This window comes from Prionailurus viverrinus, chromosome B2 (genome assembly GCF_022837055.1).
Source record: "Prionailurus viverrinus isolate Anna chromosome B2, UM_Priviv_1.0, whole genome shotgun sequence".
In the NCBI taxonomy this organism is placed as follows: Eukaryota; Metazoa; Chordata; class Mammalia; order Carnivora; family Felidae; genus Prionailurus; species Prionailurus viverrinus.
Genome location: NC_062565.1, coordinates 117,976,797 through 117,996,111, shown reverse-complemented (window position 1 = coordinate 117,996,111; position 19,315 = coordinate 117,976,797). Strand labels below are relative to the sequence as shown.

The 19,315-nt window shown below is 40.3% G+C and overlaps 1 protein-coding gene across 4 annotated transcripts in view; it reads left to right on the top strand.

Annotated features, from left to right (window-relative positions):
• SAMD3 (sterile alpha motif domain containing 3) overlaps window positions 1-19,315 on the top strand; it is a 57,369-nt gene that overhangs the window by 33,859 nt on the left and 4,195 nt on the right. For all 4 annotated transcript variants that reach the window (XM_047857741.1, XM_047857744.1, XM_047857742.1 and 1 more), the window contains one exon: window positions 18,114-18,314. In XM_047857741.1, coding sequence (XP_047713697.1) covers window positions 18,114-18,314 — 201 coding nt within the window. The remainder of the gene's footprint in view (window positions 1-18,113; window positions 18,315-19,315) is intronic.

Below are 19,315 nucleotides of genomic sequence, written 5' to 3'. Positions count from 1 at the left end.
CCACGGACGTTTTATCCCTAACTTTCCTCCCATCCCAATCTCCCAGGCCAGTTTAGTGCTGCTTAAACTACACTATGAAACCCAGAGCATCCACAGTGTTAAAGTATCCACCCATGAGTCCTAAATATACCCAGGTTGCTCATATTCTGCTGCTAAGACTTATCACCACATTGTATGGATGGCTGTACTTGTGAGAATCCCAGACTGTTTTCAGACCAATCCTACAATATATTGCGCATTTTGCAATGTTTAAAAATCTTTTCCCAACCCCATGACCTCATGTCGCGGCTGCTTGTATGGTCATGAAGCCAAACTCAACAGCTGTGTTATCGCTCTTACGCATCTGACTTTTAGTTTTAGGTCTAAGCAATTTGCAGCCCTGTGAATTGATAAATCTATTTCCTTTGCTTAATTGTCTTTGACTATACTTTGTCTTATGTTTATAAACAGAGGTATAATTAGATTCTCAAAATGGCAGACTTAACTGAGTAATTACATAAGTTGCTGACATCTTGTTTAAATGACGACGACACTGGCTTTAAAAGCTTACACGAATTGGGGCACCTGGGTGGCTCAGTCAGTTAGGCATCTGACTTTGGCTCGGATCATGGTCTCGCAGTTTGTGAGTTTGAGCCCCGCGTCTGGCTCTTGTGCGGACAGCTCAGAGCCTGGAGGCTGCTTTGGATTCTGTGTCTCCCTTTCTCTCTGCCCCTCCCCTGCTCGTGTTCTGTCTCTCAAAAATAAATAAATGTTTAAAAAATTTTTTTAAAGCTTACATGAATTGTATAGAGCTGCATGGCAGGGTAGTGGAATTTTACCTTGTAGTATTTGGGTGTGTGTGAAAAATCTCAGGTGTAAATTAGAGTTGAGGGAGTCAAACTCAGTCCATGGTGTATCATGGTCATTGTCCTGTGTAAGCCTCGCTCTTGTTCTGTACATTTCTTTGTGTTCTCTTCCCTATCTGCTCTTCCCTCACTTCTGCCCTTGGGCCACCAGTCCAAAGCGTTCTGTATGCATCTTTTTATCTGTAAGTGTTCCAGTTGGGTTTATATATATATATATATGACTTAATGTAAATGGTATTCTAGACTTCATTCTTGTTTCACTTTTTTCACTAATACTCTCTGAGACTCGTTCACATTAGTGTATTCTAGCCCATGATTGCAGTGATTATAACGTACTGCTTACCTCAAGCCCTGTTCCTCCCCCACCAGGAGCTGTGTGGTAGGGAACACTGTCATACATGTCTGCTTCTGGCCCTACCTGTGTGTTACTTCTCTGGGTTGTGTACCCAGAAGTGGAGCTGATGGGGTGGAGGGTGTGCATCTACTGCATTTGACCACTTCCTTGCCAGACGACTTTGTCTTGTTACCACAGCCATGCGTCCCCTTGTATTCCTGCCAACCCCTGGCATTATTCAGCCTTCTAAACTTTGCCAAGTCTAAGAAGCATCAAGGGTAATCTCATTCTTGCCGTGATTTGCATTTCCCTGGATAACTAATGAGTCTGAGCATCTCCCCACATGTTTGTTAGCCTTGTGAATTTCTTCTTCTAGAAAATTCTCTCTTTAGATCCATTGCCCATTTTTTAAACGAGTTAGCATCTTTTTCTTGCTAATTTGTAGGAAGCAGTCCTTCCCGTGCCCTAAGCCACAAAGACGTTCTCCTACTCTTTGTTCTATTAAACTTATTGTTTTCACCTTCGTGTTCAGACCTTTAACTCATCTGGAGTCCATCTTCTATACACTATTAAGTAGGGATCGCCACGTAATGAGCCGCTTTCTCAATACCAATTACAAAACAATCCATCCTTTTCTTATCAGTTTATGGTGACACTTTTATTGTATATTAAGTTCCCAAATAGACATGGGTATGTTCTGGGCACTATCTCTTTATTCCATTAGTCTATCAGTCTGTTTTTAACGCCATTGCCACATTACATTTGATGACTTAGTGTTTATTACTTAGTATCGTTTAGTGCTTAGTGTCCAGACATTTTTTGTTCCCTGTGGAAGATGTGTTGGGTCAGGGGAGTCCCTCGGTAGAGAGGTTTCTGATCAAATTCATCCTCATTTTTCAGAATAAGGGGAAGGACAGGAGTTCCTTCTCTCGGGAACCAGTCCCTGGGACTCCTCTGTCACATCTGCCCTCCCACAGGAGAACTAGAGCCTGGGCTAGTGGTGCCACATTCAAGTGGGAAGGCTGGGCCAAAAGAAGGTTCTGGGCATCTGTCAGCACAGGCAGCTCCGGGATAAGCTCTGTCTTGCTCACGGGGAAAGCCTTCTGTGACATGATGGGGATTCCCAGCTGGAGGAACCCTGCTCCTGTCTTCCTGGGATGGAGGTAGCAGCAGCATCTGATCTGCCTGAGGCACTGAGTGTGGATCCTTACACGGTCACAGCCTGATGCTCGTCCTTTCTTGAAATCTCTACGCCAGAGGATTTCTTGGCGGTCCTCTTGGGCCTCTGCTAAATGCCCCGTTTGAGACACTGGGATGTCAATAAACTTTCAAAATGCTTCAATTCTTCTTTACCGCTTTTTTGACCAATGCATGCATTTCCTTTTAGTAAGTAATTGGGGTTTCTTTCAGCCAACAGAGCCCTCAAACTATTATAAACTTTTTCTCATGGGATATAAGCAACTTTGATAATAGCCAATGCTTCTTTCAAAATTTCTTAAAAAAAAAAATGGCTTCCCCCTTTCCGGTGTCCAGTTCTTTACCTTTATGGCTGATCTTTTTGTTTACTTTGAAAATCTTCTCCTCTGTCTTTGTGAGGTAGATTAACTCTAAATTGGATAGTTGGTGAAATTTTATTTTGTGTTCTTGAAGCAGGATAGAAAGGACTCTGAAGTTTCTACAGGAGCTTTGCTTCTCTCTTTCTAATTTTTTTAAAATTGCAATGAAGTTTTCTCAGTTCGAGAATTTTTAATGTGATCTTTAAGTGCATAAATTATTTTATCTTTGTTAGTTAATTTAACCTGCTTTTAGTTTCCTTTTAATAGTTTTCAATAAATAACTTAATTCTATAAATCACTTTCTTCAAAACTCCCTTCAATATTATCTTCTAGGGGTCCTCATTTTATGATGTACTTGTTATATCCCGTTCCGAGTCCTTACAATCCATGTTATCTTCTCCAGGAATAGCAGCAGTCCTAGACTTCTAGTCCCTCATTTATCATCTGCTTATTGTGGTTCTGTTCATTATTGAAACTGGGGTATTGAAGTCTCCAACTTTTATGATTACTAACTTGTCTCTTTCTCCCCTCAATTCTGTCAGTTTTTACCACATGAGCTTTGGGACTCGGTTATTAGGGGTATATCAGTTTATAATTGTTGTATCTTCCCAATGGGTTGGCTTTCTTCCCATTATAAAATATCCTCCTTTGACTCTAGGAACAATTTTTGTCTCAAAGTTTATTTAGTCTGATATTAGTAGCCATTCACTCTCTCTTTCGGTTTCTGCTTGCATGTTACACCTTTGCCCATATTTTTATCTTTAAGCAATTTGTGTCATTAAATCTCAATTAAGTCTCTAGTAGATGAGATGTAGTTGGATCATTTTTACAATCTTGTCTGCCAGTCATTGCATATAGCTGCTGATAAGATAGAATTTGTGTCTCCTGTTTTGATATTTGTGTTTTATTCATCATCTGTTGTTATTTTATTGTTTTCAAAAAAATTTTAGGGGCACCTGTGTGGCTCAGTCAGTTAAACGGCTGACTTCAGCTCAGGTCATGATTTCACATTGTGTGGGTTTGAGCCCCGTGTTGGGCTCTGCGCTGACAGCTTGGAGCCTGGAGCCTGGAGCCTGCTTCAGATTCTGTGTCTCCCTCTCTTTCTGCCCCTCCCCTGCTCACACACTCTCTCTCTCTCTCTCTCTCTCAAAATATAAATATTTTAAAAAATGAAAAAAAATTTTTTTTGATGTTTTTGATGTTTTTTTGATGTTTTGAGAGAGAGGGCAGAATGTGAGCAGGGAAGGGGAAGAAAGAGAGGGAGACACAGAATCTGAAGCAGGCTCCAGGCTCCAACCTGTCAGCACAGAGCCCAACGCGGGGCTTGAACTCACTAACTGTGAGATCATGACCTAAGCCAAAGTCAGATGCTTAACTGACGGAGCTACCCAGGTGCCTCCATTATTTCATTCTTTAATTACTGCCTTCTTTTGTGTTAAGTAAACATTCTCTAGTGTAATAATTTAATTTCCCTTCTTGTTTACTTTAGTGTATATACATTTTTAGTTATTTCCTCAGTGGTTTCCCGGAGAAATTGAACTAACATCTTAAATTTCAATAATCTAGTTGGGATTAATATCAATTTAATTATAATAGCATATAAATCTTTGTCCCTATATGGTTCCATCCTTCTCCCCTTTTGTGCTGTTATTGTCACATAAATAACATTTTATACATTGTATAAACCACATGGGTTTATAATTACAGCTTCATGCAATTGTCTTTAAATTAAGATAGAAGAAAGGGTTACAAACAGAAAATGCATTTATACTCTCTTTTATGTTTATGACCTTTACCAATGTTCTATTTTTTCATGTGGATTTAAGTCATAGCCTAATGTTCTTCCATTTTTCTGCTAGTGACCAATTCTCTCAGTTTTAATTTTTTTGGGAATGTCTTAAATCTCTCCTTCATATTTGAAAGGTGTTCTGCTGAATATAGAATTCTTGTAGTTTATTGTTTTCTGGTTTGAGTATTGGATGTTCTGATATCTCAGTTAAGTGGTTTTGACCGTAGCCAACAGAAAATCCTTTGTAAAACCGGCCCATATTATAAGGACAGCTATGCTCTCACATTATAAAAAACTCAGAGGTAGGGGAGGGCGGGCATTATGACTGCTCACCATTTTAACCATCTTGTCTCCTCCAGACATTCAGAACGATTACTTCTCCACTCCCTTGAAACCAGGAAATCAGGTGTGGCCACGAGACTGACTTTAACCAAGGAATATGAGTAGAAGTGACATGTTCGTGGACGATCCAGTGTGCAGTGCCCCTCTCCTCCCTTTTTCTTTATGTGCGATGGCTAACAACATTCTAGGTGATGGAGCCAGGTCCTTGGGTGAGGAGGATGCGAGTTGGGCCCCAATATGGACATATCACAGGAGTAACAAATAAACTTCTGTTGCTTTAAGGTTCGGCCGCTGTTAGGCACAGCAGCATAACTGTGCCTATCCTGAGTGATCTCGGGGGCTCCCAGCACAGAATGTTAGGCTTTGGATCCACATCTCAGTGATTCTCTCTGTGTTGGCTTCATGAAGTGACAGGCATTTTTGAGGATCCAGCTGATCCTGCCATCCTTCCCAGGGATTTCATAGTCTGTATCTTTGTTCTATATCCGGATTTCAGAGATCTGTGAGAAGTATTACCATATGTCATAATAAAAGTGCTTAAAACATAGGGAAACTTTGCTTTATGTAAAAAGTACCTAGTTTTCACATATTCAGTGAATCCATTTGGAGATTCTTTCTAGTTCCTCAATACAGAGCAGATCATCTCCATTGTGACCTTGTTAAGGGCATTTCTCAGAGTCTGAAACATGGAGGAAACAAAGTAATATTGCCCCATCTGATGTGGAATATCCTATCAAACATGTCTTGGCAGTTTCTTTCAAGAGATTAACCTGTGCTTTTTATTTATTTATTTATTTAAAATATGAAATTCATTGTCAAATTGGTTTCCATACAACACCCAATGCTCATCCCAACAGGTGCCCTCCTCAATACCCATCACCCACCCCCCCTCCCTCCCACCCCCCATCAACCCGCAGTTCTCAGTTTTTAAGAGTCTCTTATGTTTTGGCTCCCTCCCTCTCTAACCTCTTTTTTTTTCCTTCCCCTCCCCCATGGTCTTCTGTTAAGGTTTTCAGGATGCACATAAGAGTGAACACATATGGTATGTGTCTTTCTCTGTATGACTTATTTCACTTAGCATAACACTCTTTCCAGTTCCATCCACGTGGCTACAAAGGCCATATTTCATTCTTTCTCATTGCCAAGTAGTATTCCATTGTGTATAATAACCACAATATCTTTATCCATTCATCAGTTGATGGACATTTAGGCTCTTCCCATAATTTGGCTATTGTTGAAAGTGCTGCTATAAACATTGGGGTACAAGTGCCCCTATGCATCAGCACTCCTGTATTCCTTGGGTAAATTCCTAGCAGTGCTACTGCTGGGTCATGGGGTAGATCTATTTTTAATTTTTTGAGGAACCTCCACACTGTTTTCCAGAGTGGCTGCACCAGTTTGCATTCCCACCAACAGTGCAAGAGGGTTCCCGTTTCTCCACATCCTCACCAGCATCTACAGTCCCCTGATTGGTTCATTTTAGCCACTCTGACTGGTGTGAGGTGATATCTGAGTGTGGTTTTGATTTGTATTTCCCTGATGAGGAGTGACATTGGGCATCTTTTCATGTGTCTGTTAGCCATCTGGATGCCTTCTTTAGAGGACTGTCTATTCATGTTTTCTGCCCATTTCTTCACTGGTTTATTTGTGTTTTGGGTGTGGAGTTTGGTGAGCTCTTTATAGATTTTGGATACTAGCCCTTTGTCTGATATGTCATTCGCAAATATCTTTTCCCATTCCGTTGGTTGCCTTTTAGTTTTGTTGATTGTTTCCTTTGCAGTGCTGAAGCTTTTTATCTTCATGGGGTCCCAATAGTTCATTTTTGCTTTCAATTCCCTTGCCTTTGGGGATGTGTCAAGTAAGAAATTGCTGCGGCTGAGGTCAGAGAGGTTTTTTCCTGCTTTCTCCTCTACGGTTTTGATTGTTTCCTGTATCACATTCAGGTCCTTTATCCATTTTGAGTTTATTTTTGTGAATGGTGTAAGAAAGTGGTCTAGTTTCATTCTTCTGCATGTTGCTGTCCAGTTCTCCCAGCACAAATTGTTAAAGAGGCTGTCTTTTTTCCATTGGATATTCTTTCCTCCTTTGTCAAAGATTAGTTGACCATACGTTTGTGGGTTTAGTTCTGGGGTTTCTATTCTATTCCATTGGTATATGTGTCTGTTTTTGTGCCAATACCATGCTGTCTTGATGATTACAGCTTTGTAGTAGAGGCTAAAGTCTGGGATTGTGATGCTTCCTGCTTTGGTCTTCTTCAATATTACTTTGGCTATTCGGGGCTTTTTGTGGTTCCATACATATTTTAAGATTGCTTGTTCTAGCTTCAAGAAGAATGCTGGTGCAATTTTGATTGGGATTGCATTGAATGTGTAGATAGCTTTGGGTAGTATTGACATTTTAACAATATTTATTCTTCCAACCCATGAGCACGGAATGTTTTTCCATTTCTTTATATCTTCTGCAATTTCCTTCATAAGCTTTCTATAGTTTTCAGCATACAGATCTTTTACATCTTTGGTTAGGTTTATTCCTAGGTATTTTATGCTTCTTGGTGCAATTGTGAATGGGATCAGTTTCTTTATTTGTCTTTCTGTTGCTTCATTATTAGTGTATAAGAATGTAACTGATTTCTGTACATTGATTTTGTATCCTGCGACTTTGCCAGATTCATGTATCAGTTCTAGCAGACTTTTGGTGGAGTCTATCGGATTTTCCATGTATAATATCATGTCATCTGCAAAAAGTGAAAGCTTGACTCCATCATTGCCAATTTTAATGCCTTTGATTTCCTTTTGTTGTCTGATTGCTGATGCTAGAACTTCCAACACTATGTTAAACAACAGCGGTGAGAGTGGACATCCCTGTCGTGTTCCTGATCTCAGGGAGAAAGCGCTCAGTTTTTCCCCATTGAGGATGATATTAGCTGTGGGCTTTTCATAAATGGCCTTTATGATCTTTAAGTATGTTCCTTCTATCCCGACTGTCTCGAGGGTTTTTATTAAGAAAGTATGCTGAATTTTGTCAAATGCTTTTTCTGCATCAATTGACAGGATCATATGGTTCTTATCTTTTCTTTTATTAATGTGATGTATCACATTGATTGATTTGTGAATGTTGAACCAGCCCTGCATCCCAGGAATGAATCCCCCTTGATCATGGTGTATAATTTTTTTTATGTGCTGTTGAATTCTATTTGCTAGTATCTTATTGAGAATTTTTGCATCCATATTCCTCAGGGATATTGGCCTGTAGTTCTCTTTTTTTTTTTTACTGGGTCTCTGTCTGGTTTAGGAATCAAAGTAATGCTGGCTTCATAGAATGAGTCTGGAAGTTACCCTTCCCTTTCTATTTTTTGGAATAGCTTGAGAAGGATAGGTATTATCTCTGCTTTAAATGCCTGGTAGAATTCCCCTGGGAAGCCATCTGGTCCTGGACTCTTATTTGTTGGGAGATTTTTGATAACTGATTTAATTTCTTTGCCAGTTATGGGTCTGTTCAAGCTTTCTATTTCCTCCTGATTGAGTTTTGGAAGTGTGTGGGTGCTTAGGAACTTGTCCATTTCTTCCAGGTTGTCCAATTTGTTGGCATATAATTTTTCATAGTATTCCCTGATAATTGCTTGTATTTCTGAGGGATTGGTTGTAATAATTCCATTTTCATTCATGATTTTATCTATTTGGGTCATCTCCCTTTTCCTTTTGAGAAGCATGGCTAGAGGTTTATCAATTTTGTTTATTTTTTCAAAAAACCGACTCTTGGTTTCCTTGATCTGCTCTACAGTTTTTTTAGATTCTCTATTGCTTATTTCTGCTCTGATCTTTATTTTTTCTCTTCTTCTGCTGGATTTAGGGTGTCTTTGCTGTTCTGCTTCTATTTCCGTTAGGTGTGCTGTTAGATTTTGTGTTTGGGATTTTTCTTTTTTCTTGAGGTAGGCCTGGATTGCAATGTATTTTCCTCTCAGGACTGCCTTCACTGCCTCCCAAAGCGATTGGATTGTTGTATTTCCATTTTCATTTGTTTCCATATATTTTTTAATTTCTTCTCTAATTGCCTGGTTGACCCATTCATTCTTTAGTAGGGTGTTCTTTAACCTCTATGCTTTTGGAGGTTTTCCAGACTTTTTCCTGTGGTTGATTTCAAGCTTCGTAGCATTGTGGTCTGAAAGTATGCATGGTATGATCTCAATTCTTGTATACTTATGAAGGGCTGTTTTGTGACCCAGTATGTGATCTATTTTGGAGAATGTTCCATGTGCACTCGAGAAGAAAGTATATTCTGTTGCTTTGGGATGCAGAGTTCTAAATATCTGTCAAGTCCATCTGATCCAATGTATCATTCAGGGCCCTTGTTTCTTTATTGATCTTGTGTCTAGATGATCTATCCATTGTTGTAAGTGGAGTATTGAAGTCCCCTGCAATTACCACATTCTTATCAATGAGGTTGCTAATGTTTTTGATTAATTGTTTTATATATTGGGGGCCCCCGTATTTGGCACATAGACATTTATAATTGTTAGCTCTTCCTGATGGATGGAACCTGTAATTACTATATAATGCCCTTCTTCATCTCTTGTTACAGCCTTTAATTTAAAGTCTAGTTTGTCTGATATAAGTATGGCTACTCCAGCTTTCTTTTGACTTCCAGTAGCATGATAGATAGTTCTTCACCCCCTCACTCTCAATCTGAAGGTGTCCTCAGGTCTAAAATGAATCTCTTGTAGACAGCAAATAGATGGGTCTTATTTTTTTATCCATTCGGATACCCTATGTCTTTTGGTTGGAGCGTTTAGTCCATTTACATTCAGTGTTATTATTGAAAGATAGGGGTTTAGAGTCATGGTGATGTCTGTAGCTTTAACGCTTGTAGTGATGTCTCTGGTACTTTGTGGTCCTTGCAACATTTCACTCACAGAGTCCCCCTTAGGATCTCTTGTAGGGCAGGTTTAGTGGTGATGAATTCCTTCAGTTTTTGTTTGTTTGGGAAAATCTTTATCTCTCCTTCTATTCTGAATGACAGACTTGCTGGATAAAGGATAAAGGCTGCATTTTTTTTTTTTTCTGTTCATCACATTGAAGATTTCCTGCCATTCCTTTCTGGCCTGCCAAGTTTCAGTAGATAGATCTGTCACTAGTCTTATTGGTCTCCCTTTATATGTTAGAGTGTGTTTATCCCTAGCTGCTTTCAGAATTGTCTCTTTATCCTTGTATTTTGCAAGTTTCACTATGATATGTCGTGCAGAAGACCGATTCAAGTTATGTCTGAAGGGAGTTCTCTGTGCTTCTTGGATTTAAATGCCTTTTCTTTCCTCAGATCAGGGAAGTTCTCAGCTATGATTTGTTCAAGTACACCTTCAGCCCTTTCCTCTCTCTCTTCCTCTTCTGATATTCCTATTATATGGATATTGTTCCATTTCATTGCATCACTTAGTTCTCTAATTCTCCCCTCATACTCCTGGATTTTTTTAATCTCTTTTCTCAGCTTCTTCTTTTTCCATAATTTCACTTCTAACTCCCCTATTTTCTCCTCTGCCTCCTCAATCCGAGCTGTGGTCGCCTCCATTTTATTTTGCACCTCATTTATAGCATTTTTTAGCTCCTCATGACTATTTCTTAGTCCGTTGATCTCTGTAGCAATAGATTCTCTGCTGTCCTGTATACTTTTTTCAAGCTCAGCAATTAATTTTATGACTATTGTTCTAAATTCTTGTTCCATTAGGTTGCTTAAATCAGTTTTGATCAATTCGTTAGCTGTTGCTACTTCCTGGAGTTTCTTTTGAGAATTCTTCCGTTTCATCATTTTTAGTAGTTCCTGTGGTAGCTCCAAACTGCAGGGCACTTCCCCTGTGCTGTCCAGAGAAACTTGTGTTGGTGGGTGGGGCCGCAGTCAGACCCAATGTCTGCCCCCAGCCCACCGCTGGGGCCACAGTCAGACTGGTATGTACTTTATCTTCCCCTCTCCCAGGGGCAGGACTCACTGTGGAGTGGTGTGGCCCCTGTCTGGGCTACTTGCAGACTGCCAAGCTTGTGGTGCTGCTTCAATGGGATCTGGTGTATTAGATGGGGTGGATCCGCAAGGTGCACAGAGGCGGGGGGGCAGGCTTAGCTAGCTTTGCCAATGGTGGTCCCCTAAAGGAGGGGCCCTGCAGCACTGGGAGGGAGGCAAACCTGTCAGAGGGATGGATCCACAGAAGCACAGCATTGGGCGTTTGTGCAGTGCAAGTTTGGTGACGGGAACTGATTCCCTTTGGAATTTTGGCTGGGGGATGGGAGAGGGAAATGGTACTTGCCAGCGCCTTTGTTCCCCCGCTGAGCTGAGCTCTGTCCTCCGGGGCTCAACAACTCTCCCTCCCGTTGTCCTCTAGCCCTTCTGCTCTCTGAGCAGAGCTGTTGACTTTTAACATTCCAGATGTTAAGTCCTGCTGGCTGTCAGAACTCATGGAGTCTGGCCCCTCTGCTTTTGCAAGCCTGACTCGGGGGCTCTGCCTTGCCCAGTGGGCTGCCCCTCCACACACACACACCCCCCCCACTCCCTCCCGTCAGTCCGTGTAGTGCGCACCGCCTCTCTGCCCTTCCTACCCTCTTCCATAGGCCTCTCGTCTGTACTTGCCTCCGGAGAGTCCGTTCTGCTAGTCTTCCAGTGGTTTTCTGGGTTATTTACGCAGATGTGGGTGGAATCTAAGGGATCAGCAGGACGATGTGAGCCCAGCATCCTCCTATGCCGCCATCTTCTTCTATAGTTTGCTTTTTATTTTTTTAATGTTTATTTAATGTTTATTGTGTGTGTGTGTGTGTGTATGTGTGTGGGGGGAGGGGGGGAGGAAGGGCGGGGGAGGGGCAGAGAGAGAGAGGAAGAGAGAGAATCCCAAGCAGGATCCATGCTGTGAGCATAGAGCCCGATGTGGGGCTCAATCTCACAAACCCTGAGATCATGACTGGAGCCGAAACCAAGAGTTGGACGCTTAATCAACTGAGCCACTCAGGCGCCCCAACTTGTTCTTTTTTAAGAAAAACTGCATGATGTGCAGGACAGTGACGCGAGGTTTTAATAAATCTTGTAGGGTGTCCTTATATTCTAAAGTCCTCCAAACATTTGCCAAGTAAATCAATCAATCAACAAACTTCCGGGTGTTCAATTACTAACACTATACTTATAATTCATTTCTATCTTAAAACCTTTTCTTTTCCCCCTTATTAGGTATACATGTACTTCATAGCTTTCAAAGTCATGAAGTCGTTTTGTGTGTTAGCTTTCCTTGGCTTAGAAGTGAAATGGAATCGAAAGTTATGCAGAAACTACTGACAGCCAAATGCTAAGAATATCTAGTTAGGTTTCTTTGGGTTTCTTTTATGGCATTTACTGTTTGCTTCTTACTGCACCTGACGCATAATGATTTATTGAACAAATACTAATCATTTTTATAGGCTTTTGCACAGATGTTTCTCTCATGGTGCAAAACTGAGCAAAACAGCCAAAGTTGAAGAAAAATGTTGACAGTTAATTGCATTCTGTATATAATGCAATTACCGCCATCAGCAGGTGGCAAATGCACTAATAATGTGAAGTTTTACAAGTCAGCTGTGCAATTGGAAGTACAGGGCAAAGTTGCTGCCATTTCTCTGCTGGTTGACTGAGCCACACGACTGAATGCCAAGCAAAGAGACTGTTCAAGTTACTTAGAGAAGCATCATTTCCAAAGCCAATTTGTTCACAATGGAACTGAAAACAGGGATGAGTGGAATTTGATATGAAGAAAACCCTAACATCTGGCCATAGCACTGCCCAGCAGAAATACCATAGGGACCACATATGTAATTTAAAATTTTCTAGTAGCCACGTCAAAAAAAAAAAAAAAGTAAAAAGAAGCGGATGGAATTGTTATACTAGTATATTTTATGTAACACAATGTATCCACAGATTTATCATTTCAACATGTAATCATTGTGAAAACTTGTTAATGAGATGTTTACTTGTTTTTGTAGACGAAGTCTTTGAAAGTGTTTCAAAGCATACATTTCAGTGTGGACTAGCCACATTTCAAGTGCTCAGTAGCCTCTTGGGGCCACCAGACTGGAACACTCAGGCAAACACACCCTTACAGGAATTGGAAGGTGAGGTGACACTCTATAGCGAACACCATAGCTACCGGGGAACGTGACCACCTATTTGCTAATGATGTTCAGAGCTACAGCCCCAAATCTTAGGTATAGCACCTTTACATAGTGCCTTTAAGTCGATTTTTTAAAAAATCTCTTTTAATGTTTACTTATTTTTGAGAGACAGAGTGCAAACAGGGGAGGGGTAGAGAGAGAGGTGGGGGAGACACAATCTGAAGCAGGCTTCAGGCTCTGAACTGTCAGCACAGAGCTGGACGCGGGGCTCAAACCCGGGAGAGGGGAGATCATGACCTGAGCCAAAGTTGGACGCTTAACCGGCTGAACCACCCAGACGCCCCTAAAGTATATTTTTTAATGATGTACTTACAAGAATTATTAAGTTTATATAACAAGATACTTTCTTTGTAAACCTACTCAGATTGCAGGATGCAGAACAAAATTATGTTTAGTAAAAGTCGAAGTGAGTTTTTATGCATCTCTGGGCGGAAAGAGTTAAAATTACATCTTGAACCACTGTGTCTTACTACTTCAAAAGCAGTCTCAAGTTTCCATCCATAGCTAACTTAGAAATACTGTCCTTGGGGCACCTTGGGTGGCTCAGTCGGTTGAGCTTCCGACTTTGGCTCAGGTCAAAATCGCATGGTTCCTGAGTTCGAGCCCCACGTCGGCTGATTGCTGTCAGCACAGAGCCCACTTCGGATCCTCTGCCTCCCTCTAGCTCTACCTCTCCCTTTCTTGCACTCTCTCTCTCAAAAATAAATAAAACACTAAGAGAGAGGAAAAGAAATCCTGTCCTTATTTCCGTTCCAGGTGTCAGCTTAGGTAAATGAGCTCTTTGCTATTCTTCCCAACTCCCTAGGAGCTGTAGGGCTGTAGGTGACTGTGGCTGGTATTGGAGTGGAGTTGCCGGGACTGGTGTGGCAAAGGAGGCGTGGCACAAGTTCATTATCCAATTTGTTTGGAGCCAACTCATGTTCTGGTTAATTTACTCTGATTCTGCTGAAGTCACAAGTCCAACACATGACCGCTATGCTTCCCTTCAATGTATTGCTTGACCAGGTGTGATCCATTCGATGCTTCGTGACTTTCCATTACATCCTGAGCACGTCCCCCTGCCCCCCACTATCTCTGCCTGCCGAGACAGACACCAAGCAGCCAATTCCTCGGCTGCTGTTCTGGATGATCCAGTCTTTTCTCATTCACTGGTTCCCTCTTGCCAATGTGGACTGCCAAGGAAACCAGCCTGTCAGTACAAGGCCATCCGTCTTTTCAGAGATGTAGGGGCTACACTAAGACAGGACCCCTGGCACCTGGCCATCCACGTGCTTGAGAAAGTCACTTCCCCTTTGATAGCCCCAGTTTGCTGTGAAGTTAGCCCCAGTTTGCTCATCAGTGAAGTGAGAAGCACGGGGCAGATGATTTCTAGGTTCCTTCTGGCTCAAACAATACATCATCATTAAAAGGTGAAATTTTAAATTCCGATACAGCCCGCTCTTCCTTTGAATAAGGTACTCCAGTCTAGGATATGCCCTCCCAACATTATGTTAGCCCAATCAGGTAGGAGCTTTCTAGAAACTCTACTTTCTGTAACATATCATGGATCGGGTGCGGGTGTTAGGGGAACACAGGACATTATGTGTATACTTGTCTGTAAATGTTGATATTAGCAGGGGCGCCTGGGTGGCTCAGTTGGTTGAGCATCCAACTTTGGCTCAGGTCATGATCTCGTGGTTTGTGACTTTGAGCCCCACGTCGGACTCTGTGCTAACAGCTCAGAGCCCAGAGCCTGCTTCGGATTCTGTGTCTCCTTCTCTCTCTGCCCGTCTGACTTGTGCTCTGTCTCTCTCTGTCTCTCAAAAATAAATGTAAAAAAAAATTTCTTTAATGTCAATATTAGCAATTATAGAACTTCTACATTTGAATAAAAAGGAAGCTGTTTATAGAGTTAAAATTTTTTCCTGTGCTTTTTAAAAAGGAGGATTCTATTTAAAAACGTGTCATCATAGGCATTTGAGACTTACAGAAGAATATGCACAGCATTATGTATAATTTATGAGAGAAAATAAACACCACGAGGCCAAGGTTCCGCTTTAAAATTGGAACACTGTCTGTACACCTTCGTATCTGCCTTTGTCTCCTCTCCCACCACCCACTTTTCTAACCCCACTGCCCTGTACTTTGAATGTTATCATTCGCCTGTTTTTGAAATCTATGTTTTGCATATGATACCACATATGCAAGGTATCTTAGGTTATTTAGTTTTGCTTCTTTTTGCAGTTTACACAATGATACGGAAACAGTATATCATCCACAACTTCTCTCTCACTCAATATATTATTGTCTCTGGGATTCATCCAAGCGCAGTTTACTTGTATAGTTCATTCTTTTTATATTGGCCTAAAAATATACTGTGATAGCAAAATACAATTTGTTTGGCTATTCTTTTTTTTAAACGCTTATTTATTTTGAGAGAGTGAGAGAGAGATCGAGAGAAAAGAGAATGAACACAAGTTGGGGAGGGCAGAGAGAGAGGGAGAGAGAATCCCAAGAAGATTCCCCAGTGTCAGAGCAGAGCTCAACGAGGGGCTCGAATATTATCCATGCTAATAATTATATGTACATCATTCTGAGTTTTCTCTAAAATGGTCAAATCGCATCATCTATGAATGACGACAATTTTGTTTCTATCTTTCCAATTTCTATGCCTTTTGTTTCTCTTTCTTATCGTACTATTCTGGCTAGGATCTCTAGTAAAAGGCTGATAAAGAATAGAGTAGAGCATCTTTATCTACTTTCTGATTTTTAGGAAAATTCTTTTAACATTTCACCATTAAAAATGTGAGCCCTTGGGGTGCCTGGGTGGCTCAGTCGGGTGAGCGTCCGACTTCGGCTCAGGTCACGATCTCGCGGTCCATGAGTTCGAGCCCCGCGTTGGGCTCTGGGCTGATGGCTCAGAGCCTGGAGCCTGCTTCCGATTCTGTGTCTCCCTCTCTCTCTGACCCTCCCCCGTTCATGTTCTGTCTCTCTCTCTCTCTCAAAAATAAATAAACTTAAAAAAAATGTAAAAAATAAAAATAAAAAAATAAAAATGTGAGCCCTAGGTTTTTGGTAGATAACTTTATACATTTAAAAAATATCTCTTATTTTGATGAAAGGTTTTTTTCTTTAATTTTAAAGGGGTGTTGAATTTTATACAGACATTTTTCTGCATTGTTTGAAAAGTGGTCATTTAAAAAACCTTAATGGGTTAATGCAGTATATGATATTTACACTTATTTATATAATCCAAGTTAATTATAGCACTGTCAATAGGCCACATTTCTCAAAACCTATTTCTTTTTGGTCCAAATCTTTCTATCACAGTGGTCCCAAAATTCAGATTTCACTATGAAAAGTATGTGAAATGTAACGGATAAGTCAATCCCACCTCCTTTTAGTTTACATAGTCCCCTTAGTAATGTCAGACCACTGTACTTCTGGAAATAAACTGAAGTTAGTTGTTTCCTGTTCCCAATATTCATAATTTTGTTCATGAATGAAACTGACTTACAGTTTTCCTCTCATAGTGATTTTTTTTCAGGTTTGGGGATTCATAGAATGGGTTGGAATCCTTCATAGAATTCCTTTTGTTTCCCCCCAAATTCCTGAAAAAAATTGCATAAATTTGGAACACTCTGTTTTGAAAGTTTAGCAGAATTTGTCTATAAAACCTTCAGGTCTTGGCAAATTCTTTGTGGAAAGACTTTTGTTTTCCAGTTAAATTTATGTAACACTATAGGAATTTCTTTTTGGTAAATTATACTTATCTAGAGGTTTATTCACATGGTTTATCTTGAAAATCATCCTCTGTTCATAGAAAGTGGGTCTACCTAAAGATTTCCTAATGTTCTTGGAAGAGCCTTTATGTAGATACATTTTAGGTGATTTTTTTGTTGTTTTCATTTTTACAGGTGACATCTGCTCACATTCTGGTCAGCTAGACAGTTTATCAACTTGTTAATTCAAATGCAGTTCAGCCAACTGTCACTTCAACAAATTTTTCCAGAAACACTTTTTGGCTCCTCAAACTGTCTTAGACTTTTTTTTTTTTTTTTAATTTTTTTTTTAACATTTATTTATTTATTTTTTTTTTAATTTAAAAAAAATTTTTTTTTCAACGTTTATTTATTTTTGGGACAGAGAGAGACAGAGCAGGGGGAGGGGGCAGAGAGAGAGGGAGACACAGTATCGGAAACAGGCTCCAGGCTCTGAGCCATCAGCCCAGAGCCTGACGCGGGGCTCGAACTCACGGACCGCGAGATCATGACCTGGCTGAAGTCGGACGCTTAACCGACTGCGCCACCCAGGCGCCCAACATTTATTTATTTTTAAGACAGAGACAGAGCATGAACGGGGGAGGGGCAGAGAGAGAGGGAGACAGAGAATCAGAAGCAGGCTCCAGGCTCTGAGCCATCAGCCCCAGAGCCCAACGCGGGGCTCGAACTCATGGACCGCGAGATCGTGCCCTGAGCTGAAGTAGAACGCTCAACCCACTGAGCCACCCAGGCACCTCTGTCTTAGACTTTTCATAAGGATATGTGGGGTACTTCTTAGCCACCCCACCCCACCCAATATACTCAAATTTATAGTAAATATAATTGATAGTTTGATGATTTAGCATCACAAAATACCTGTTATTATTTTGAATTTGGATTTTATGGCATGGTGGTGCAGCTATAAAAAGGCATTTAAAAACAAAAAAATACAAACAACAGCAACAACAAAACCTTAATTTAAAATCTATTTTTCTTTTAATATTTTGTCTTCTGAAATTTATATGAGTAGAAATAAAAAAAAAATTCCTGTTAAGTGCGAACCTTCTGGATAATCTAGGTTTCCACGAAAAGGCTATGTAGAAAATGAAGTTAACTCTTAGATCTGTCAAGAGAACAGATTATAGTCCCGTAAGTAATGAACTACTGATTTGTTAAAGACTGTCCACTTGTTAACCACATTCAAGGCCACATGTAACCACAAGCGGTAACACTCACCTTAGGAGTGCATTAAGAGTGTGCAATAACAGCCTATAATTCTGAAGTGTTAAACTGCCACTTGAAACATGGAGCATATTGATATTTTGAAAATATTTTGCAGGAAGAAACTGTTTGTTTAGATTCTGAGGCAGATGAACATATTAACTGGTTCCAGCAAGAATATATGAAGACAGAGAAGGACTGGGGAGAAATCGATAAGAGAATGAGCCGGACTTTGGAAATAAGAAGAAAGTTGATTAGCAGCAGAACACCTCTGAAGGACATTCTTAAAATGTTTCCTTTCTTAAAGTGCCCTTATCAGGTATCTTTATTTGCTTATAACACCTTCTGATTTTAATGTCCAAATTGATTTTTCTCTTTTCTTTTGGAGTGGAACAGAACTATGTAGCAAGATGGTGGGTGTGAATCGTGGTAGGGTGTGTAAGGCTCCACAGGCTACAACTAGGACCATTACAACTAGGTAAGAATTTCTGGAACATGCACTGCCTGCCTTCAGCTTCAAAGATCTGTCATTACACATATTGTGGAGGCTGGGAGACGACTACTTAGGACTATTTTGACAGTGTGAAACATTTTCCCTTTGCATTTATTTATGTATTTTTAAAAAAAAATCTTAATGTATTTTATTTTTTAATGGTTTCAGGAATAAAATTTAGAGATTCATCACTTACATATAACACCCTTTGCATGCAGTTAGACAATCAAGAAAGTTTACTAAGGAACTGTTAATATGCAGCTTTGCCCAATATCTATTTCCTTTATGATTCCCAATAATTTCATAAAGTGGTTTTAAAATACATAAAGTTTAATAGGTAACTCCAATAACCTTCCATTTAGTTTACCTAAGGTGGCCATTAAAGGGTCCTATTACAATTTTAGTGTAGTTTTATCTGTAGTACATAATGAAAGATTCACCCAAGATTTTAGCCAGTATTATTTCAGAGTAATAGCCAGGAGGCTTTGGCTATTAGAAGAGTATGCCAGATTGACAACCTGCATATTGTTTTAAATCAAAACCATTTCCAACTGAGAGCCTATAAACTTCTTAAATGTAAGCAGCATATTTTAAACATCTTCGTATAAGTTCTCCAAGTGCCCAGCAGAACAGTCTCCATGCAATACAAATGAAAAGTTGATTTTTTTGAATGCTGTGTGAATTAGTGGATGATTGGTCTCGGTCTGTTTGGGTTGCTATAACAAAACACCATAGACTAGATGGCTTATGAACATCAGAAACTCCCCATTGTCCTGCAGGTGGGGTGATCCAAGATGAAGGCTCTGGTAGATTTGGTGTCTGATGAG